Source organism: Grampus griseus (genome assembly GCF_964374135.1).
Source record: "Grampus griseus genome assembly, chromosome: 8".
Lineage (NCBI taxonomy): Eukaryota > Metazoa > Chordata > Mammalia > Artiodactyla > Delphinidae > Grampus > Grampus griseus.
In genome coordinates, this window is record NC_139002.1 from 9,778,655 (window position 1) to 9,803,758 (window position 25,104).

The 25,104-nt window shown below is 42.4% G+C and overlaps 1 protein-coding gene across 2 annotated transcripts in view; it reads left to right on the forward strand.

The window, feature by feature from the left end:
* The first annotated feature begins 53 nt into the window (after window positions 1–53).
* Window positions 54–25,104, forward strand: part of SIAE (sialic acid acetylesterase) — a 35,362-nt gene continuing 10,311 nt past the window's right edge. The window contains exons 1-5 of one of the 2 annotated variants that reach the window (XM_082659995.1): window positions 54–180; window positions 3,759–3,920; window positions 11,978–12,153; window positions 20,796–20,934; window positions 24,588–24,765. In XM_082659995.1, the coding sequence (XP_082516121.1) occupies window positions 114–180; window positions 3,759–3,920; window positions 11,978–12,153; window positions 20,796–20,934; window positions 24,588–24,765 (722 nt within the window). In that variant the 5' untranslated portion in view covers window positions 54–113. The remainder of the gene's footprint in view (window positions 181–3,758; window positions 3,921–11,977; window positions 12,154–20,795; window positions 20,935–24,587; window positions 24,766–25,104) is intronic. The other variant, XM_082659996.1, reaches the window with a different exon arrangement.

Sequence of the window (25,104 nt, forward strand, 5' to 3'; positions counted from 1 at the left end):
TGGGAAGGGCGGAGTCAGGCCTTTTCCGCCCTGATCAGGCCCCGCCCCACGGCCCCGCCCCCGATGGCGTCCCCGCCCTGAGACCTTCGCTGTGGTGAGGGCTTCTCACAAACATGGTCGCGCCGGGATTTGTGTTTGGGCTCGTGCTGCCGTTACTCCTGCGGGCCGACGCAAGTGCAGGTGAGGCGGCCGGGCTCGGCCCGACCCCTGCCCGTCCGTCAGCCTGCGCGGGCTCCGAGATAACCGCGTCCTCCGCAGGACCGCCCCCCGCGCCCTTCTCTCTAGCTCCGGGAAGGAACTCCGGGTAGGAGCCGGGTTCCACCACCCGGGCCTCGGTTGCGGGTGTCCGCTGGGCAGGAGCCCCGGCCTGTCCGCTTCCTCCACTCCCTTCCACCGCCCCTATGTTGCAGCATGTGGGGCAGCGGGAGAGTTGGGTTATCTAAGGAGGGGAGGCCCAAATGTGCCCAGACCGAGGCCCTCAGTGTCTGAATAATTGCAGGGGAACTCGAAGGGGAGGGGGCGAAGCTAGTTAGATAATATTTGGAAACTGGTGACTGAGTCATCCAAAACATTTCAGTGCAGCCCCCTCAGTGGTGCCCCTGGGGAGGGTTTGCTTCAGGCTGGGTTGCTTGGGGGAATTAAATTTTCCTAGTTTAAGTGGTGATTAGGGCTAAGGCATACAACCCCCTCACTAGCTCAGAGTATGTAAGACTCAGCTTTGATTCCTGCTGCAGCTCGCAGACACTGGTGGTGGGATAATATGCATGGCATTGGGGAGGAGGATGACTCACTTTGACCATTGTCCAGGTCATATCGTGTCATTTGAATACCCCAGACTGGATGCTGGGTCACAGAAAAGAAATGAAAGTTGAGGTGGGAGAACAGAGTGCAGAAAAATGACTGCACTACCTAAGAACCTGCAAAGTACCCAGATGCAGACAAACCGCAGCCCTTAAGTGGTTTTTCAGGGTTTAACAAAAGTGAAAACTAGCAGCAGTTTATATCATTTCCTGACTCATCCCCACTCAGTGACCTTTGAGTCCAGTATATGAGGTGGGGAGAAGGGAAAGAGGAGAATAGGGCCCTTATTCTATTAATTTTTCTGTTACAGGCTGTTAACTTTAACATCACTATTTTATCTTTGCCTTTGGGTCATATTGTTACATCACCTTCATTAACAATGACTTTATTTTTTAATTTATTAATGCTCTAAATTTTCTTCCCTTATTTGGTTGCATATCCTGACTTCTTTCCTTCAAATCATTCCCCCTGTGCTCATGTTTATCACGTAATAGTTGAAATGTGCAAACATGTATGTAGCAATGATAAAATGAACACCCCGAGGCGCTTCACCCAGCTTAAGAACTAGAACGTTCCCAGTTTTATTGAGACTCCATGGATATTCCTCCCTAGTGCATCCACCAGTTCCTCACCAGAGGTAACCACTGTCCTCATTTTGTCAGTCTACTTTTAACTTCCCAGAACACTAATTCCTGTTTTTCTACTCCAACACCCAAAGGAAACATTGAAGACCTAAAAAAAAAAAATCAAATGTTGTGTCTTTTATTTGACAAAAACAATTACCAGTCCCACCTCCTTTCTTGTTCTCCTGTTTTGTCCATTGCTCAATTCCTTGGTAATATTCCACTGTCTATTCTTATCAGCTTGGAATGTGAGCTTTATAAGAACAGGGAATATGACTTGTCTGTGATTTACCACCAGTATCTAACTGTGGCAGAGTGGAAATTGCAGTGACTTTGGAATCAGGTGGCTTGATTTCTTGTCCTGTCTTAAACTACCTATGTGATTTGAGGCCAAAGAAGTTACTCTTTGTTACACAGTTACTCTTCCCAGTAGAATGTAAGCTCCCTGCTGGCAAGGATTTTTGCCTGCTTTTTTTTTCTTTCTTTCACTGTTACATCCTCAATGCTTAAAATCGTGCCTGGCACACAGTAGGCATCTTTAAGTGTTTGTTGAATGAATTAATGCGCAAGCTATTTTAAAAAATTACCTAATCTACTTGGGTCTCAGTCTGTTGATCAGTAAATAACGTGATTATACCCCAGGGTGTAAAAAATTCTTTCCACCTCTAAAATTCTTTAACTCAGAATAGAGCCATGCACAAAGAGGTTCGGTGAATGTGTGTTGTCGAAAACAGACTTACTGGGAAAAGTATTTTCCCCAACATTTGAGAAGGTGGCTGCACACCTCCAGAGCCCCTTATTCGCCTGGGTTCATGCCTGCGGCAGCCAGTTTTATTCAATCCCTTCCCCACCCCATCCTCTTTCTGCTCAGCTCTTAGGCCTTTGGTTTTCAGGTTTTGTTCCATATAAAACACTTACCCAAGACAAGGCCTTCCCACACATGCGCCTCTTCCCTTCCCTCCAACGTGCTTATGCAATTCTGGGCTGTTGTAGTCTCTTCTTAGAGCGTTTTGCTCCTGGTAGCTGTGCATCTCCAGCCCAGTGGGTCTTCCGGATGATCTTTGATTGTCATGTAGGTTTTATGATGGAACAAACTCCTAAGAGAGAGCTGAGGATGTCTGGGGACTGGGTTGTTATTCGAAGTGCAGGAAAAATAGGCCACCAAGTCTGTGTAGGAGACCCCATTAGCTGTGCTGCCCTGTTAAGTATAGCCTGAGGGGCTGTCATCATTGTAGCTTCCAGGGGGGAAAATGTCAACTTTGTTAGTTCTGATTCTCTTTCCTGCCAATCATTTTTGTTTAAAACCCTTTAAAAAAACCTTAATTTTGTTAATTATTTTCTTCTAGGGAGTTTTGTCTGTTTTGTTCAGACAAATTGGGATGTAACTTAAAAAAGATTTTTTTCCCCCTTATGAAGTTTTGATGAGGAACCCACTGAGATAATTTGGATAGATGCTTGTTATTAATAAAATACTTCGATATAGGCTGGATGTTAAAAATAGGAATGATATCGTTAAAGTGAATTCTTATTCAGTCTTGTTAGTGACTGTCTAGAATAGAATCCACAGTTTAAAGTGCTCATTCTCTTTTTGTATAATTTAGCTTGTGAAATGGGTGAATTGCAACAAAAGACCTTTTGTTCAGACACTTTGACCTTCTGTCTCTCACTGACCTTATTTTTTGCATCTTAATTTATCCGAATTTACCTTAGAAGGAAGCAGACTTGTTGCAGATATTCATAAATGTTTATTTAGAATTTTCAGTGGGTTGTCAAAAAACACGATAAGGAGAATTATTGAGGGAAATTGACACTGAGAGGATGGAAAGGGGGAGATAAAGAGGGAGGAAAAGTTTAGAAAAGGCTGTGTTGAAGAGAGGCAGCCTTCTTTATTCCCAGCTATGAGGAGTGGGAGTGGTAATGGGAAGTAGGGAAAGGAAGTGGTTTATTTTTCTCATAAATACCGTCTGTGAGGTACATGAAAAGAGAATTTTGGTGATTATGGGGGGAGAGAGTCAAGTGTTTGGGCCAAGCCTGAGAGCAAAGGAAGATGAAGAGCTTTGAAGGGGAGGAGGCTTGTGGTAAATGGGTTGCCCTAGGCTTTTTGAGTTTTCCTTATTGGTCATCTTGTACTGTGATGCATATTGCTGGAAACTGTTCTTGTTATGTTGCTTAGCTAATTAGGAGGATTAAGCTCTCACTTTAGAAAATTAAAAGGACTGGTTATCTTCAAATTCTCATGTATTAAGACTGTATGTTCCTTGCCATTTAACCAGATTCAATCTGGTGATGAATCTCTCCAACGATGCTCTCCTAAGTGTTTGCTAAATTTTTTAGATGTTGGTTTTCGCTTTGCTTCCTACATCGATAATTACATGGTGCTGCAGAAGGAGCCTGCAGGGGCAGTGATTTGGGGCTATGGAGTATCCGGAGCCACAGTGACAGTGACTCTGTGCCAAGATCAGGAAACCATCATGAAGAAAGTGACCAGTGTGAAAGGTAAGACAGGCCATCCTCCGCTCAGCTTTTGTCTTCTTCTGCCACCTGCTGGATGATCTGAAAATGATCCTAATAGTCCAGCTGAGGTTATCCATCCATCTGTCGATCCATCCATCGATCCATCCATAAAAGTTCTTTGAGTATTTACCATGTGCACTGAGGATACAAAGAAAAATAAGACCAAGTCAAAGTCCCTGTCCTCAAGGAGCTCATGGAATAATGGGAATAGACACCAAGCCATGTAGTGCAGTGTGATAGGTGCTCTGGTGGAGGTGGATATGGGGTATCATGGGATACAGAAGAGAAACATCTAACTCAGATTGGATGGTAAGGGAAGGTTTCTACTGAAGGTGACATTTGAACTGAATCATATATAAAAGAGAGGTAATATTAAGGAGGGGTTAAGAACCTAGGCTCTGGAATTCACCATCCCCATTCAGACCCTGACTCTGTCGCTTAATGGCTATATAACCTTGAACATGTAATTTAACATCTCTGTGTCATAATTTCTTTATTTGTATAGCAGTGATAATAATAATATTTAGGATTATTGTGAGGGTTAAATGAATTAACATATCTAACGTACTTAGAACAGTGCCTGGCACACAATAAGTACTGAAGAAGTGTTAGCTGTTGTTATTTTTGTTACTATTATTATTATTATATTTAGTCAGTCACTCAAATATTTACTGAGTGCCTACTAAGTGCCAGATACCATGCCAGGCACTGGTTATGCAGTGATGAGCAAAACAGATGTGGTCTCTCCCCTAATGAAGCTTATGGATTTGAGGAGAGACAGAAAAATAAGAAGCAATTACAGTTAAGTGTAGTAAGTGCCACAATTGGGAAGTATAGAGTCCTATGGGAGTGCTTAAGAGGGAAAATTAACTTAGCCTAAGGCTTATTTTGAAAGGTGAGCAGGGCGAGCCAGGTAGAGGGAATAGCCTGGGCAAAGGCATGGAGGCGTGAGTGAGCCTGGGTCACTGGAGGAATGACAGGCAGTTTGGTTTTTCTGGACCACTGGGGTGTGTGACCGGTGGTGGATGGCAGGAGATAAGGTTGGAAATGTAGGGAGGCTAGTTTGTCGTTGCTATGGAGCGTGCACCGTACTTTGGATAGATGGATTTTAAGCAGCAAAATAACACAGTCCAATCTGTGTTTTAGAAAGATTACTCTGGCACCACTGTGGAAGAAGGACTGGAGATGCATGAGACTAGAGGTGGTGGGACCTGTTAGCAGGCTATTATGATATTTAGGCAATAGACATTGAAGGCTTGACCCCAAATAGTGGCTAATTCTCAGATAGGTGAGAATTAGCAGTTAGCAGGCTTCAGGAGCAGAGACGTCCTAAAAGGAGTCTGTGTCTAGAAGAGATAAAGATGTAAAAAAAAAAAAAAGAGAGAGAGAGAGAGAAAGATGTATAAGATAACGTGGGGAGGAGCTCAGAGTTACTGGATGCAGGAAGGTGTGTTCAGGGCTGGGTCAAGTGGAGACCTGGTTGTATCTTAGTTAGAGGTAACTAGGGAGCTATGGGATGTTGAGGTGAGAGTCAGGTGAGGAGGCTTCTCTGGGGGGGTGGAGTTAAGGTGGAGGCTGGTGGTTTGATAGGGACTTGAATATATATGTGACAGCGAAGCTTGTGGAAATTTTATTGGCCCCTGAAAACAAGGATTACCTGATTCGTTTTGTCAATATACGGGACTGATATCCAATCCAGAGCGATCCAGATGCTGGTGCAGACTTTTAATAATTCATTTCTATTCAGCAAACATTAAGAAATACTAAGTACCAGGCATAGATGCAAGGTAAGTGCTTCTAGTTCTTGGGTTTTAAGTCTTTTTAAGGTAAGAAGCTTATTGGGTGAAATTCAGAGACCTGAAGGGGAAGCTTAAGCTGATTGAGAAGTTGTTCTCTGTTAGATTTAAATGCTATTGGTGACTTGTAGGATACACCGAAAATGAAGAATTCAGGAGACTAGCAGTGCTTTCTTTTTGTGTTGTGTCCATCTCAGAAATGAGCAGTACGGAGTACAGATAGTGGTGCTCTCAGTAAAAAGACATTGATTTAGAGATCTAAAGAATTGATGTAATTGTTTAAAAACAATAAATAGGATTTCTTTTCCTTAGTGCTAAAAAATAGCATTACCAGTAAATATTTAGGAGACAGAGACTGTACAGTGTCGTAGAAATAGAGAAAACACATAATACATAGCATTTCAGTTTTTAGAAATATTCTTATGCATTATTTTTAGTTTTTTCCCCTTCATGGCTGTTGCAGGGCCAATATTTGGAGTGTCCAGAGACGAGACAAGAGGGTAGGTGGTGACGAGAAGGAATAAAAGGTAATAATTAGGGGATGAGCCCCTCTTCTCCTTTACGGTGATAGTGAACCTGCTCACTTATTTTGAGTTCAATTCTATAAACATCAACCGAAGGCTTATTATGTATAACACACTGAGCTAGCAACCCTAGAAAATACAAAGAAGAATGTGCCCACCATCCAAGAACTCACTGTCTCGTGCTGTCCTTTCACATTTAGCAATTTAGGTTCAAGTAATGCTTCAGTTGCTTCACTGCAAAGTGGTGCTTCGTTTGGAGTTAAAATATCCAGCAGCAACTTAAGGGAGCCAAGTGATTCGTGGACTCTTGAGGTAATTTTACAGGAAAAGAGATTGTTATTGGTGGGGTGGCGGGTAGATCTATTTGTTAGGCTCTCCACACTGGCTTGGGAGAGAAGAAAGGTACTGTGGTTTATACAGATCCACAAACCTACTTCAGTGGACAGCGTGCTCTGTCTTGCCCATGAAGAAAAATGGATAAAATGTTATTTGGAATAAAAGAGATAGACATGTAAGAAATTTCACAGGGCAGTGAAGAAAATGTTTCTCAAAGGAGATACTATAGGGCATATTGAAGGGTTGACTTCTATTTAAATTTTGATGATGACTCTGGGATTTTCAGCCAGACTCTCTATCTCTGTTAATATTTAACTTATTACCTATAATCCCCTAGGTGCCCACAGCAAAGTGGAATTTAACAACGTAAAGGTTTTTGTCCAGCAGACTGACACTTAAGCATTGGGAAAATTAAAACCTGAGGGATGACTTGGAATATGGTCAGGTTCTGGGCCTGTTCAAGCCAGGTTGTCAAGTGATGCATGATGATTCTCTCAGACACAAGGAGTAAAATTGGGGCAAATAGTCTATATCCTCTCACTTTGACACACATGGGGATGCATATGTAGGTGATAAACTGAAGGCGTATCTGCCTGAATTTGTCATGATTGAGGTAAATAGAAAATACAAAAGGCCTAAACCTCTTAGAAAATTTAAAATCTCCTGGTTGCAGTGTTAGCGTGTGTGCTAGTTTTCTGCGCCATATAATAAGTTACCACAAACATAGGCGCTTAAAACAAACACACTTTTACTATCTCACAATTTCTGTAGATCTGAAGCCTGACCATCATTTATCTGGGTTCTCTACTCAGAGTTTCAGAAGGCTGAAATCAAGGTGTTGGCTGGGCTACATTCTCATCCAGAGGCTCGACTAAGGAATGATTCGCTTCCAAGCACCCTTAGGTTGCTGGCAGATTCATTTCCTTGTGCCTGTAGAATTCATGGCAGCATTTCTGCTTCTTCAAATCTCTGACCACTAGACCCTATTTAAAGGCTCACCTTATTTAGGTCAGGCCCGCCCAGGATAATCTCCCTTTGGATTAATTTAAAGTCAACTGATTAGGGATTTTAATTATATCTGCAAGACCCCTTCATCTTTTCCATGTAATGTAACTTAATCATGAGAATGGCATCTTATCCCGTTTGCCATTTTCTGTTGATTGGAAGCAAATCATATATTCTGCCTGCACTTGAGCAGAGGGACTATACAAGAGTGTGACTCACTGGGGGTCCCCTTAGGGTGTGTCTGCCATAGCAAGCTATAGTTTAAGTAACTTGCATCAACAGTTTTATTGATAGAAAAATAGTTAAGCTTTTTTTTTTTACATTGATATTTGGTGGTGGTGGAGATGAACTTTATACAGAATAATACAGGTCAGGCAGGGGCGGTTTGGGCAGTAAGGCCTTCTTTATCTCCAGGTCACTTCCACAAACGAGTGGACCCGTTTGCAGCTGGTGAAGTACCAGGCTTCTGTGGGGGAAGAGGTGATCAGGGCCGCTTCCAGCTCTAGGTTTTCTCTCTTGGGAAGGGAAAGGTTGTGGGATAATTTTCCTTTTTCTCTTCTTGGTTTCTGAGATTTGGCACAATAACCTGAAAAACAATTAACATCTGATGTGAATAGCAGAGAAAATATAGCAAGATGTACTTCATGACTAATCATGTCTCTAGACAAATTCTTTTAAGTTTTTGTCTTTGATTGTTTATTCCATTTTGAGGTGGGGTTGGTCAGGGAGATGGAGAGAACATGGAGAGAGTTCTTAACTTATGCTCTTGGCTGGAAGAGGAAGAGAAGAAGGACAGTGAGAAATAGGCCACCAGATACACTAACCATTGGGCAGGAAAACACAAAGCCCCAGTCAGTCTGCGTGGCTTTCTTGTCAGTATAACCCAGGAGGACTGGGGTTTACTCTCTGCCATTTACTTGATGGAGTGCCCGGCACCTGGTAAACGCTCTCAGTGGCTGTACAATGAAGGAAGGGCATGAATCTTCCTAGATAGAAGAAGAAAGAACGGGAGGAAGCAGAGGTTTGAATGCAACAAAAATGAGCATTTACAGAAACCTGAGCCCGGATCGGTAAGAGATGTCACAAGATAGCAAGTGATTGGGGCCCAGAGGAAGGAACCAGAGCAGGTGTTGCTCAAAAAGCCCATCCAGCTCAGCAGAAGCCAGCTGGATGGTGACGTTTAACTCTGTGGTTTGTCACTCAGTTTTTAAAAAATATTTATCTATTTATTTATCTATGTTTGGCTGCATCGGGTCTTTGTTGCTGCTCGCAGGCTTTCTCTAGTTGTGGTGAGCGGGGGCTACTCTTTGTTGCGGTACACAGGCTTCTCATTACGGTGGCTTCTCTTGTTGTGGAGCATGGGCTGTAGGCGCACGTGCTTCAGTAGTTGTAGCACGCAGGCTCAGTAGTTGTGGCTTGCGGGCTCTAGAGCGCAGGCTCAAAAGTTGTGGCACACGGGCTTAGTTGCTCCGCGGCATGTGGGATCTTCCTGGACCAGGGCTCAAACCCGTGTCCCCTGCATGGGCAGGCGGATGCTTAACCACTGTGCCACCAGGGAAGTCCCGTCACTCAATTTTATTGCTTGGACTCAACCTAATGGACTTGGTGGGTCAACACAGTTTCTGAAATCTATAACTGGACGTCACTGGCCTGTGGTCAGCTCCACTTTCACCAGCCGGTCCTTAACGGACAGACCAAGGCCTAAATAATTCTCCTTGTGAAACGTCCCACCCTTGCCTTGAGTCTAAGAAACAGTCTTCACAAGGGCCGCTCTCCTTTGTATATATTGATACTTACATGGCAGTAAATCCACATTGTTTTAAACAAATTATTTCTGAGTTACTTTGACCATTAATAACCCCTCTGTAGTGGAGCTGGTTTCCCCTGCCTTGCGTGGCAGTTAACTTTACTTAACACTCATTCTCGTGTCAGAGTTTTTCTCTTATGAAGTGGGAGAGGAAAAGAGCTAGAAACTAAAGGAACTCGAGGACTAGAACAGAAGGAAGTCTTGGTGGAAGTGGAGCAGTTTCCTGCGGGGGAGCAGTCCTGGGGAACAAGGCTCAGATCTCCATGCCTAGCTCTCTTCAGACGCTTTAGGCTCTAGAGGGAGCTCATCCTCCGGGTGTAGGATGGTGTTGCCCTGTTTTGCCCCAACATCCCCCCCTCCTTCTTTGTCTTTTTCTTGCTGGGCAGCAAAGCTTTTCGGAAGCTCTGGTGAAGGCGCTTTTCCACACCAGCCATATTGCCTGGATGGAGACTAAATGTAAATACCTAATTAACAGCAGTGACTAGGAATAGCTTGCACAGTAGTAGAAGGCTCAAAAATAGTCCTGTCCTGGGTTTTCTAGGGATTGACCTCATCATCACAAATGAGTAATGTTGGTGGCAGGAGGACAGAGCTCCAGTAAACAACGTCAGTGCAAGAAGTCTGGAAAGACATTGGCAAGGCTGTGGTTGGGACAGATTGGAGAGTCTGCCTGCTCAGACGAGAGAGCCATACGGAGCACATCACACCTGTGCGACACAATCTGTACTAGCTGCCCACTGTTTCCAAAACAGTGATTTTTCTGCTTTAGGTGAATTCTGCATTTAATATGTTGATGTCTGTGACTATGGGTGGTGTTAAAAGCAATAGCGAACATTTAGTCCTGGGCTTAATTGACCTCGCAGGGGTGGGAGTAGCAGGCTCAGTCAGCTGTGCTTCTGAGAGGAGCGACCTGTGCCCTTTCACTGATGCCTGAGGGTTTTGGATGTTTCCCACAGGACTCTGAGCAATCCTTTATGGTTTGAGCCTTTACCAATCTCCTGCCGTGAGGCTGGACTTCTCTTCTTAGCTCTTACTGATTAAGAGGAACTTAGCACAGTGTCTGGCACAAGTAGGCACTTGGCTAGTTTTTTTATAATTAATTTTTTCTGGTTGGTGTAATAACCTTAGGATGCCTCGTTTCCAGCTCTTGCGATTCTTTCCCTTTGAATTTACATTGATCCGATGGACACAAATTATAAATCAGTCCATATTCTTCAGCATTATGCCAAGAATATTTATTTTTTTAATAAATTTCTTTTCTTAAAAATTTATTTATTTTATTTATTTATTTTTGGCTGCGTTGGGTCTTCGTTGCTGCACGTGGGCTTTCTCTAGTTGTGGCAAGCGGAGGCTACTCTTCGTTGTGGTGTGCGGGCTTCTCATTGTGGTGGCTTCTTGTTGTGGAGCACGGCCTCTACGCACGTGGGCTTCAGTAGTTGTGGCTCATGGGCTCAGCAGTTGTGGCTCACAGGCTCTAGAGCGCAGGCTCAGTAGTTGTGGCGCACAGGCTTAGTTGCTCCGTGGCATGTGGTATCTTCCCAGACCATGGCTCGAACCCGTGTTTCCTGCATTGGCAGGCAGATTCTTAACCACTGTGCCACCAGGGAAGTCCAAGAATATTTATTTTAAAACAATCATCTCTCTATTTTGTCTATTTTCTCCCTCTCGTTTCTTCAACTTTGTTCCTGTTGTTTGGTTCTCCTAGGCATAATTTTGCCACTTGGAAGATATTTTTCTTAAGTTTCCGAGTATGATGTTGGCAGCGGTGGTGGTGTGCGTGGGTGAGAGGTGGGAAGGTGGTAGGGGGGTGGTTCCTAAGGAATATGCTATGAATTTCTGAAATAGGGTCTTGGATAGCTTTTCATCTCCCAAACTGCATTCAAAAACCTTAAGTCTGGTGGATAACTCTGTGAAAATAATTAATTGGGCAAGTCTCAATATCTTCTTCAAAGAGAGATTAATTTATGTGCCTCCTACTACTTCTTTATGTGTCACCTGTTTAACTGTTGATAGGAGAGCCCAGAACCACTGGTGGTATTAATCCCTGAGAGCAACAGGGGGACGAGTTGGGGGGTTGATGACAAGGATGATACCATCAAGTCAGTTTCAGATGATAAGTGATTTTCTCTAACCTGTGCTCACATTTGATTGGATACTTACAAGTTAGTTTGGGGCACTGGGTAAATCTGTTAGATTAGGATTAGGTTAATATTGATAGTTGGATGGTATAGGAAGAATTTCTATTTTATATTTTTGTATTAAACTCCCTTGAATTTTAATCTCTGTATTTTTGTCTGTCCTCGTTTAGGATTATAACTGGGTGATTTATTTTTCTTGTAAATGCTTTGATTAAAAGTAAGGAGGGATTGGTACAGATTAAAGATAGCTACGCTGCTGCTTTTGTTATTTCTGTTGACCTGTCTGAAATTTGGCCAATCTTCATAGCTTTGAATCCAGTTCATCACAGAAGCTGGGAATCGCCACAAATGATCTGATGCATGATAGGATTGGGTTTTAATTTCACTTTAGTTGATTGATTGATTAATTCTTGGAACCTTGTTATTGTTTCAGCACACTCTAATAGCTGGATGGTGGTACTGGATCCTGTGAAGCCTGGTGGACCTTATGAAGTGATGGCACAGCAGACTCTTGGGAGGAAGAACTTCACCCTGAGAATTCACGATGTCTTATTTGGAGATGTCTGGCTTTGCAGTGGGCAAAGTAACATGCAAATGACTGTTTCACAGGTAATTTGCAGAGTCTCAGTGTTAATAATGTTGATACAAGAAGAGAAAGGAGGAAGAGGAAAGGGGCAAGGAGGAGAAGGAGGTAGAAGCCTTCTTTTTCTACTGTGTGCCAAGATCTGTTCTAAGTGCTTTCTTTGCATGTGTTAATTAATTTGATTAACAACTTTATGTGATAAGTACTTATATGATATTCCCATCTCACAGATGAGGAAACTGGCCCATCTGAGGTTAAGTTCCCTGCCTAAGGTCAGAGTGTAATTGTGGAGCCAGGATATGAATGCGACCCCAGAGCCTGCTTTCTTAGTCACGGCTAGTGTGTCAGTGTGTGGGGCACTATTTTCTCACCTTTCTGGGCTAAAGGCAGAAGCGAGAGAGTATCTGATGGTAATGGAGATTTCATATCAAATTGAAGGCAAAGTAGATTACTCTTCTTTTTGATTGGTTTAGAAGATGAGCTTCTGGAGAGAGCCTAGGGAATCAAAACAATTAGATTTTGTTTGAATGCTGGGCAGCTAACATACTCTGTCTTTTGTTGTTATGGAGATTTAAAAATTGAGAGTGAATGTTGGCTTTGCCTCTTACTAGTTGTATGGCTTGGAGCAAATCACTTGGTGTTTATGAAACTTTGTAAAACATGCTTTTAAAAAATTGTGGTTTAAATGAATATAACATAATGTGTATCGTTTTTGGTAAGTGTACAATTCAGTGGCATTAAATATATTCACAGTGCTGTGTGTACCCATCACCACTATCTATCCTCAAAACTTTTTCATCATCCCCAATGTATACTCTGTACCCATTAAGCAATAAATCCCCCCTTCCCCTTCCTCCTGCCTCCTGGTAACCTCTGTTCTGCTTTCTCTCTATGAATTTGCCTCTCCTAGGTACTTCATATAAGTGGAACCATACAATACTTGTTCTTCTGTGTCTGACTTATCTTGCTAAGGATCATGCTTTCAAGGTCCATCCATGTAGCAGATATCAAACTTTTATCCCTTTTTATGGTTGAATTGTATTCCATTGTATATGCCACATTTCGCTTATCCATTCATTTATTGATGAACACCTGGGTTGTTTCCACCTTTTGGCTATTGTGAGTAATGCCGCTATGAACATTGATGTACAGATATCTGTTCCAGTTCCTGCTTTCAATTCTTTGGGATATATGCCTATGAGTGGAATTGCTGGGTTAGTTCTATATTTAACTTTTGAGGAACCACCAAACCATTTCCACAGTGGCTGTACCATTTTACATTCCTACCAGTAATATACAAAGGTTCTAATTTCACTGCATTCTAACACTTTACTTTCCGTTTTCTTGATTATAGCCACACTAGTAGGTGTGCAGTGGTATCTTAATGTGGTTTTGATTTGCATTCTCTAATGACTAGTGATGTTGAGTATTATCTCATGTATTTATTGGCCATTTGTATGTCTTATTTGGAAAATTGTTTACTTAGGCCATTTGCCCATTTTTGAATTGGGTTGCTTGTTGTTAAATTGTAGGACTTATTTGTATCTTCTAGGTATTAATCACTTGTCAGATACACGATCTGTAAATATTTTGTCTCATTCTTAGTTTGTCATTTCACTTTTTTGAGAGTGTCCTTTGATACATAAAAGTTTTTAATTTTTATGAAGTTCAGTTTATCTATTTTTTCTTTTGTTGTCTATGCTTTTAGTATCATCTTCTTGAAATTGTTGCCAAGTCCAATGACATGAAGATTTTCCCAATGTTTCTTCTAAGATTTTTTTGGTTTTATCTCTTAAGTTTAGGTCTTTGATCTGTTTTAATCACTTTTTTGTGTATAGTGTAAGGTGAGGGTCTAACTTCATTCTTTTGCAAGTGGATATCCAGTTCTCCCAGCATCAATTGTTGAAAACACTGTCCTTCGTCTATTGAATGGTCTTGGCACTTTTTTCAAAAATCCATTGGCCATATATATGAGGGTTTATTTCTTGGGTTTCTAGTCTATTCCATTGGTCTATATGTCTCTTCTTATGGCAGTACCGTACTGTTTTAATTACTGTAGCTTTGTAGTAAGTTTCAAAGTTGAGACATGTGAGTGTTGCAACTTTATTCTTCTTTTTCAAGATTGTTTTGGCTATTCAAGATCCCTTGTAATTCCATATAAATGTGAGGATATGATTTTCCAGTTCTGCAAAAAAGGTTGTTGGAATTTTGGTAGGTATTGTGTTGAATTTGTAGATTGCTTTGGGTAGTACTGACATTTTAACAATGTTAGGTCTTCCTATCCATGAACATAGAACGTTTTTCCATTAATTTATATCTTCCTTATTTTTTTTCAGTAATATTTTATAGTTTTTCAGTGTACAAGTCTTTTACCTACTTGGGTAGATTTATTCTGAAGTATTTTTCTTTTACATACTATTATAAATAGAACTTCTTTCTTAATTTCCTTTGAGGATTGTTCATTGCTCATTTATAGAAATGAATGATTTTTGCATTTTGATGTTGTACCCTGAAACTTTGCTGAATTTGTTTCATAGCTCTAGTAGCTTTCTTCTAGGTTCTTTGGGATTTTCTATGTATAGGAGCATATTATCTGCAGTTAGAAATAGTTTTACCTTTTTTTTTTTGCAATTTGGATGCCTTTTATTTTTTTATCTTATCTAACAGCTCTGGCTAGAACTTCCAGTACAATGTTGAATAGTAATGGTGAAAACAGACATCCTTGTCTTGTTCTTGGTCTTAGGGAGAAAGCTTTTAGTCTTTCTGTGATGTGACCTGTGGGTTTTTCATAAATGCCTTTTATCATATTGAGAAAATTTCCCTCTATTCCTACTTGTCTTAGAGCTTTTTTCATGAAAGTTTGTTGTATTTTGTTAAATGTCTGAGGCTTAGTTTTAATGACTATACTGCAACTATATCTGACCTAACTAACAGGGCCATTATGAAGATAAAACTATTTTGTTTGTCTCTAAAAGGCCCTTATAAATTGAAAAGTGATGTCTAAATATAAGATGTCATTATTTAAAAAAGCTTTTTATTGTAAAAACATCAAACACACACAAAAGTTAAGAGACTTATAAAGACCTATATATCCATCACCTAGATTGACAGTTGTGAGTATTTTGCCATATTTGATTTATCTGTTTGTTGTTGTCATTGTTGAACCATCCCAAGGTAAGCCGCGCGCAGACACCTTGATACTTCAGTTAGGGGTCATGTGTCAAATTGATATATATATTCATATATCAAATTAATATATATATATATATATATATTTTACACAGAAATAAGAGCTGTTGATGACTCTTTTTTTTTTTTTTTTTTTTTTTTTTTTGTGGTACGCGGGCCTCTCACTGCTGTGACCTCTCCCCTTGCGGAGCACAGGCTCCGGACACGCAGGCTCAGCGGCCATGGCTCACGGGCCCAGCCGCTCCGCAGCATGTGGGATCTTCCCAGACCGGGGCACGAACCTGCGTCCCCTGCATCGGCAGGTGGTGCGCCACCAGGGAAGCCCTGATGACTCTTTTTGCTTAACTTTTTCATAGCCTAGGATTTCTTTTGTTAGTGTCAGTTTTTTTCTCTGTTTCAGTCATGGCCTTTGAAGATTAATTTTTCTTAAATTTTGAGAACTAGCATATTTTCTCCCTTATTGTAGCTATAGAGAGACTTCACTGGGCTCTTGTTTACCCTGATAGAATGTCGGGAGGAAGAGCACTACATGAGTTCCCAGATAGGGGATGGGGCATATACAGTACCCAGAGAATCAAATGGGACAGAACAAGGGAATGCCAACCTGCCAGTACATTGTCAGTGATGAAACTCATCTTGAGGTGTTCCTGTCCCCATTGCTATTAGAGGATAGGGCCCCTCTGACACACGATGAGTGAGGTCTCTTAAGTAAAGCTGGATAAAAAGGACATTGAAAGAGTTATCAAGGGAGAAAGTTTCTTAGTTGTTAATTGGTATCCTAGCAAGACAACGGTGGTAGAACAAAAGCTTTGGTGCTAAATGTCTTTAGCACTGAGATTTCTTTTTAAAAACAACTCCACTTTCTAATTGAACACAAACACAGTCTAGAATAAAGAGAGTGGATTTCTAGGTACCGTGTGATGGGGTTATTGCTTTTGGGCCTCAGAATTGTCATTGCTTTGTTTGTTTAGTGGAAGCTATCTGATTTAAAAATAAAAGTAAGTGAGACCATTGCTGTTTCATTTATATTAGGATCAGGGCTGGACAGTAGCAAGTTCATAGACATATTTAAAGATTATCAGCTTAAAATATTGCTGAAAGATGAGTAAATATTTTTTACTCAGTATCAGACATCCAGAGAAGTTAGTGTGAGTTAAATTCTTTGGCACATTTGAAATTGGGATTAGTTTTCTTTGCTTGTCTGTATTTTTTGATTTTTCTATAATGAGCATGAAATAACTATAATTTTTAAGAGCAAGTTAAAAAATCAAGAAATTGATATTCACCTAACTGATATCTTAAATATCTATCAAAGGCTCAGTTTACAGTAAAGAGGTACATTATATAAATAAGAATCTTAGGAATAAATGATTTAATTTGCATTATTCATCAGAACTAATACATTTACATACTTTGATGTGTACTTTCATTTGTTTCCTTTAATAGGTTAAGATCTTGAAAAGATTATCATCTTCCCTAGCTCTTTCTCTAAAACTCTGTTCCTCCTCAAGTTGATTTTTATTTCCTTGCCCTTTTTCCATTATCTACTTCTCCATCTTTGAGAAATATTTAAATTTGAGATTTAAAAATCTCTACAGCTGGACCATGATCTCAATTAATCTTTTTAAAAAAATTTATAAAATTGAGTCCTTGCACATACTTATGATTTCTTATTTTGCTTCTATAGCTTCTACCCCTTATGGTTTCTTCCTTTTTTTAACCAATTAATAAATAATGCTCCTAAAAAGATTCTACTCTGGACATAGCTACTTCCTTTCATTATTAGTTTTCTAATTTAAAAATCTAAATTCTTGCACTTATGTCTTCCTAACCAATTTTTTACCTAGTCTTGCTTCCTGCCCTACGTAAGTATACGGAAACCTTTTGAATTTAAATGTTTATTAAACTGGACTTTAACTGGGCTCCCTTTTAACATAAGTGAATAGAAGCAAAATTGAAGTTTTCTCTCTTGATAGAAAGCATGGTTTTATATAGAAGTGGGATTGCTGTTAACTCATTAAGGAAAACAGTATTTTCCTTAATGCTTTAATTACAGTTCTCTGTTTGCACAGAAAGGCACGGACCAGATCTATTTGTATCTGTACAGTCAGGTTTTCAGCCGCAGTCTGTGCCAGGGGATCTCATCCCATTTTCTGTCAAGCTTAATCAGATTTTGATTGTTAAGACAGAACACATTCTTTCTGCCTGGAATTTACTCTTAAGCAGATTCTGTATTAAACTAGGGCTACAAACTCTGAGATACAGGGAAATAGAAAAAAGATTCCATCTGAAAAAGACAAGTGTTAATTTTTTTTATTTGTTTGTTTTAAATCACACACTTAGTCTGCAAGACTGAATTTTAGGTGCTGACAGTACCAAAAGCCAAGTTTTCTAGTCTCTAAACACTCGGTAGAACTTTGTTTTTTGATCAAAAGGATGCTTCACATGACTCCTCCTTGATTCCACTTGCTCCTTTCCCCCCGAAGACTCCCAACACACACGCGCGTATACACACATAGAGTCTCTGTCTTTCTCCTTCTCTCCCTCCGTGTGACTTTTCTGAGGAGATAAGATTTCCACTATAACCAACCACTCTTCACAGTCAAATGAGGGAAATGGCAGATTGTATGCCCATCTTGTTGTTAGGGTAAAGTGGAATTTTAAAATCAAGTGTTATTTATAACACTGAGTGAGATGTTTATAAATGAAGGAAAGTCTAAATGTTCATCTGTCACCTCCTAAGTCAGGGTATGTCTTAAGACTTGGATATTTCTAGTTAGCTCAGAAGAAGATGGCCAACATTAGATAGAAAGCCCATTTTTCAATATCTCAGCAATCCCCACATTCCTGCTTTACAAATAGGGGAATTAAAATCCAGAAGAGAAGGGCTGGTGCCACGTTACAATACCAGATTCATAGGAGCTGTGATGACTGGCTTATTTGTAGTTATTTTCTCAACTAAATCTGCTATATTGTACTGTGGTAGAAGGTAAAGTAACATACAGGATCCAAATTCTTTTAAGTAAAGTTTCCCTGTGTCCTTCAGTGCGTGCACTTGTGTGCACATACACACACACATTCACACACATGCCTTGCTCCCCTGTGCAGACCTCATGCCAAGATTCTCTGAGGAAATAGATTCTTGACGTTTCTTCATTAATTCAAGAATGTAGTATAAAGGTTACAAAATGAACACCAGTGAGCAGCTGCTTTGATGGTGAACTGCGGGTCCCCAGAGAGGTGGTAGGGCTCTCCCAGTCGCTGCAGCCTTAATGACTTCAAATACCTTGGTATTCATTTACATCCTCATTTCAATACTTGGTAGAAAAATAATTACACTGAGGTGTTTGATGAGATGAAATTTGATCTCAGCAGATGGAGTAAGGCTTCCCCTCTCATCAGCAGGGAAACCAAGTGTCATTTAAATGAAAATCTTCCTGAAATCTCTTTATTCCTAAGTTTGCTGCCAATATCCCCAAGGAAATCCTTCCATCAAAAAGGCTCGGTGATATTGGGACAGGGTACCAATTTCAGAAGTAATTGTCATCAGATGCAGCAAGAATTTCCCCCCACCCCCATTTTTGCTAACACTTTCTGTGGCTTTCGAGCTTTGGCTTGAAATAATACACAAATGTGAGTTTGAAAGTGGAAGTTTTCCAGCCAATGCTTTGGATCCAGTTCTGTGTGCTGGTAACAATAGAGGAGGATGCCGACCCCCCCGCCCTGCTCCCCCCAATTCTGTTGGCCTTGCAGTACTCTACAGTGTTAGCAGCGGGTCGAAAAGAAAAGAGGCATGTTCCCTGCGCTGCCCCCCGAAACTAGCGTCTCATTGCGAGGAGGCACTGGAGTTCCCAGTCGGTGCAGAAGCTGGTGTGGGTGGAGAGAAGCAGTTTCATCCCCTGTTTCCATGGAAGCAACATACGATCCTTACTGCTTGGTGCAGAACTGAATTTCAAGGGAGGCGACTTTTTACAGGTACTTGCTGCTGAAAAATAACTTCCCTGCCAAAATATACTGTGAGTGCATTAGTCTCTTCTTAGTCTTTAATGTTTATTTTACATGAAACTTGCCAGGGAGGATCCTGAACAAGCAGGTCTGGATTTCCTATGGAATTTTCCTGAGACCATGTGTGGAAGACCAGTAACCCTGACAGCCTAGAGCTGCCATTACCCAGGGAGCATTTCAGGCTGCGGCTCCCACTGGGACCAAAAGAGCCATTTCTTTTGCATCTGGCCATCTTATTGGCCACAGCAGGCTCAGCGGCAAGTCAAAAGGCGATTCAAGGGGCCGCGCATGTCAATGAAGTGCTCTGCGGAGGCACTCTGGCTGCTCCTACACTGCAGCGGCCAGGCCAGCTGTATTCTCTGTGGCGGGTGGGAGGGAAAGCCAGCCAGCTGCACACTCTGTGGCCAGCAGCCAATGGAAAGCGGCCCAGCCTCCTGTGCCTCTGGCTGTGGCAGTCCTGGCTCAGCTGGAGCTCTTGTTCCCCGAGGCCAGTGATAACTGGCCTTCTGGAGGCTCCTGTTAGGCCTTTGTTTTGGGAAGACCAGACTGTCCAGGGGGATGGAGAGAAGACCAGGAAAAACAAACACTAATTAAAAAGCAAAACAATATATTTATGACACATTCTTTTTAAAATAAAGAGAAACATAACTACTGAAAAATCAGGATTGAAGGAGATAGCACTTACATGTAAGCCCAGAGAGGAATGATGCTTCATAGGACCAACAATGAAACCAGTTGGTGTAGCACACATTTGTGTCCAGAGGAACCCTAAGCCAGTCCTGTCACACTCTTGGCAACTGGTGAGGTTTCATAAAGTGCTTTGGGAAAAAGTGCTGTGTCTTTGGACGGACCCTTTTCTTTGTCTGGTTTCTCGGGACTGTTGTCAGCAATCACTCTGTACACCACCTTTCACACTGCCAGGCCTCCCGTGCTATTCTTGGGTGATTTTCCAGGACTGAGATGAGAAGATAAGCATCTTGAGGCTGATTTCAGGATGTTTCAGGAGTTCAAAAATCGTTTCTCAGGTGTGTTTCTTTTGAATATACCTCTCTCGTGGGCTATGGATTACATAAACTTACCTCCCCACGGCCTTTCTGGCTCCATTAAAAAAAAAAGTTAATGCCATGGCTTTATGTTAACAGATACTTTTTCTGAATAGAAGTATTTTCGTTTCAGGATATGGGTCTTCTTTAGCCTAAACCCATCCACAGCTCCTCTCATCTAACACAGACTTGTCCTTGAGATCTCAGATTTCATTGTGTTCCCACCTTCTCTGGGGACATGATTTATCGTGGTCTCTGTGGATCAAGGCGATCCGGACCAGCCCATCATTGGTTTTGATTATTCATTTGGTTTTGGTATCCTAAAGGCTCAGAAGGAGCTCGGAGGGTTGGCAGTGTTTACCAGGAGGCAGTAGCATCATTGACCATCCACTAGGTTGGTGTAAGAAATGACGTTCCTGCTTCTTTTCCAGATATTTAATGCCACAAGCGAGCTGTCGAACACAGCTGCCTATCAGTCTGTCCACATCCTCTCCGTGTCTCTCACCCAGGCTCAGCAGGAGCTGGAGGACCTTGCCAAGGTTGATTTGCAATGGTCCAAGCCCACCTTGGGTAAGTGATTGCTGGAACGTGTGCCATCTCTTCTGTGAGGGGCTGGTGCCCTGCTTGCAATCTGTGATCCTGAATTTGGTTCTGATCTATTTCATCCTTTTGTTCATTCTTACTGACCCCTCCCCCATTCCTGACGGTACCTGTTTCATACATTTCTTCCCAAGACTCCACAGTGAATCTTGCCCCCTTGCTCTGAGGAGATGGCTCTTCCTCCAACTTCGTCAGTCCCATTGAGGCCACTCAGCACGAGCTCCGCCAGCATCTCTTCAGCGCCTGACGCCCTCTTCTCCTCTTCTCTTTCTTCCTTTGTTTCTGTGTCTGAACACAGCTGACTCTTTCCTTTCAGGCCTGCCTCTGATGCGGGCTCTGACCTTCTCCAGGGCCTTCTCTTATCCCTCAGGCTCTGTCCTTTTACCCCACTGTCCAGTCTGCACGAAATCTTTAGTTCAGGCTGCTCTGCGTCAGGCTCTGATCTAGACCCCGAGGGTGCAGCTGTGATTGGGGCAGACACAGTCCCCGCCCTCAGAGCTCTGCTTTTCTTTTATTCTAACAAAACCAAGGGAAACAAAGCGTAACGCACACCCTTCTCCTGGTACCTCACCTCTCTCCTTTGCTCTGTTAAACCTTTTTAGAACGCCTTTTCATTCGTTTCATTGCCTTCCAACGTGCTCACTCTTTAACGCTTTATAGTCTGGCTTCTGCGTCCAGGTCAACAACCGGTTCCCCCAAGGCTACTGCTGTTCTTCTACAACGCACTCTGGACACCCCGTAGCATCGGCACTGCTGACTGCTGTTTTTAGAAGCTGCGCCTTCCTCTGAGCTTGCTTGGTACTTCCTTTCCTTCGTTCTCCCTCTCTGTCCTCTCCCTGCCTGTTTCTTTGCTTTCTTCAGTCCCTTCCTCCAGACGTGGTCCCTTGTGCTCTTTCTGGTCCGTTTTCTCTTTCACCTGTATGTGCTTTACCTTGGTAACCTCAGTTGCTCCTACATTTTCAAGTATTAATTCATTCAGCCAATATTCGGATGCCCACTATGAGCTAGGCGCTATTCTAAGTGCTGGGGGTATAGCAGAGAATAAAGCAGGCAGGCACGCCTGGTCTCCTGGATGGAGCTCACAGTCTAGTGAGGGAATACAGAAAATGAATAATACAATTTGTAAATTATATACAAAGTATTGATACTATTCCGTATCACACTGTCAGAACTTTCCCTTTAAGAACTCAGGAACTGAATAGATTTGGGTGAATTTTTTAGTGAATCCTTTGGTCCGTGAACTCTTAATGCATGTCATCCAAAACTCAGGGATCGATTAGATTTGGATAAGGTATTATACCTTGCTGTCGGCTCCATTGCACTCTCTGAACTCAGAGACTCAAATTTTTGAGCATCAAGGGATAGGTTAGATGGTAGTGCTTGCTGAGACAGAAATAAGTACATAAAATACATCAGGGAAGGGGGGCAGTACTGCTGGGGCTGGGATGGGGTAGTGGTTTCCCACTTAGAGTGGCCACGGAGGTCCCAGCTGAGAAAGGCAGCATTTCCGTAATAACCTGACAGAGGTGAGGCCACGCAGGTGTGTGGGGAAGAGCCTAGTAGGTCAAGCCCCTCTCACATTTCCAGTCTCTGCAGCCTCTTCTACTGCCTTCATATCCCTGACTGCAGCTGGGAAGGGTCTCTGATTTTAAAGACTCCTGTAATTAGCTTGGCCCTATCTGGATAATTCAGGACAGTCGCCCCCTCTCTAGTCCTTACTCTTGAAAACACCTGCGATGTCCCTTTAGCCACATAAGGTTCATTCACAGGTTCCAGGCATTGGACTCCGGAGACCTCTGGGGGCTGTGCTGCCCACCACACATTCTCATTCTCACGCATTTTCAAGTGGCTTTCCATTTCCTTTACTCCAAGATGTGCCTCTAGCCTCCCCTCCAGTTTTATCTTATACCATTCTCCTTTTGTAATCTATGCTCTAGGCAAATACTTTAAAAACTGTCCAGTTTTACGTGCCTTTGTACATACTGTTTCTTCTGCCTAGAATGCTAGCTCTACTTCCTGGACTCCTGTCTTTCAAGGCCGCCCAACCTCCCTCCCCTTCCCACTTAATTACCTCTTCCCTCTACCTGCCCATCAGTGAGTCACCTTTATTCCAGCTGCCCACAGCTACCCAGCACCAGCCAACAAACATTCACTGACTCTGCACTGGGTGCCAGACATGGAGAATATAGAAGTCCTAATGGTTTAGTGGGGTGAGGGAAACACCGGGCACAGAGTATGCCCGGAGCACAGGGAAGGAGGTCCGCCCTCACCTGGCATTTAATGATCTGCCTTTCATTTCTTATTCTTTCTCTTGCTGTTAAAACCCCTTAACACTTGTTTATACCTCTTAAAGCACTAAACCATATTTTGCCGTCTGTTTTACTCAGCTGAATATTTGTCTTATTCTGTAGAATATAAGACCTCTGAGGAGAGGTTCCATGTCTCTCCATGTCCCTTTAATTACAGTACCCCTATCATCTAGAAGCGCCTGGCACCTGGTGGGCGCTCAATCCATTTTAACTGATTTGAAACTGATTTCAATTCCTACTATTACGCTATCCGCATTTTGAGAGCCGAACTGTATTGAGTTTCGATCTTTCACGTGCCAGGCCAGTGGTTTACACATAGTGGTTCTTTAACAGCTGTTGGATTGGATTGATCCCATCAGCTGCGTGTGTTCACGTTGCCCTCTTCACCAGCCTTCTTCTAACATGGAAATTGCCTCTTCTGGTCTGTGTTGGTTACAGGGCTGTATGGACGAATGAGCTAGATGATGCTGAACATTTATTTATTTTTAAAAGATTTATTTATTTGTTGGGTCTTAGTTGTGGCATGCGGGATCTTTCATTGTGGCATGCGGGCTTCTCTCTAGTTGTGGCGTGTGGGTTTTCTCTCTCTAGTTGTGGCGCGCGGGCTCCAGGGCACGTGGGCTCCATAGTTTGCGGCACACAGCCTCTCTAGTTGAGGTACACGAGCTCAGTAGTTGTGGCACGTGGGCTTAGTTGCCCCACTGCATGTGGGATCTTACTTCCCTGACCAGGGATCAAACCTCCGTCCCCTGCATTGGAAGGCGGATTCTTTACCACTGGACCACCGGGGAAGTCCCGATGCTGAACATACACTGGTTTTGGTTTCTGTTACTTTCCCTTTTGGCCAAACTCCCTATCACTTGTTTGTTCTTGTTTTCATTACCATAGCTATAAAATTGGGTATAAAACTACCCAGAAAAAATATACCTTTCTTCTCGACATTGCCCCATGCTTGCTTGTTCCCTTCCACAGAGCTAAGTGGGGATGGATGCTGGGAAAGAGGAACACGTAGGTGAGGGTGGAATGGGGGCCAGCAGCCTTTCTGCCCCTCACCTATTGCAGAGGAGTATTAATCTTCCTAGATTCCCCCCCCACATGGTGGGGAAGCAGGGGGATGCCTGCTTGCCTGGCCAGAGAGCCTTTGGCTTTCTGCTAGTGAGACAGCTGCCTCTCAATCTTATCCTACTCTTGGAAAGTCTCAGAAAGAAATGCAAGGCCTGACCCACACCCATTCTTCTCACCTAGACTCACCTAGGAGCTGCAGTCCCTATCCATCTACTTTTTCCGTGACTGTTTAACTGTTTCTCCGAACAGAAAACTTGGGCCATGGCAATTTCACGTACATGTCAGCAGTGTGCTGGCTCTTTGGGCGTTACCTGCATGACACTCTGCGGTATCCCGTGGGGCTGATCTCCTCCTCGTGGGCCGGGACGCCCATTGAAGCCTGGTCATCTGAAAGGTCACTGAAAGCCTGTGGGGTCCCAAGGCAAGGGTGAGAAAGCGTCCTCTGGTCTGGGAGAAAGCCAGCCAGGAAATTTTGTAAGAGAGAAAGATCATGGTCTCCTTTGGGGAGTCAAGAATGTGTTTAATGTACGAATATGTATTAAATGTATGTAACTTATTCAGGTATTATTTTCACTGTCATCAGCACCACAATCATCTGAGAATACGTCAGGAAGTAATTATGACCCTTTTCCTTAATAATAGTGATAGCTAATACTTAATAGAAGCTTTCTAAATGCTGGATACTGTTGTAAGCACTTTATATATATTAATTCACTTAATACAACACTGTCTTGAAGTGGATACTATTAACATATGATGGAAAAAG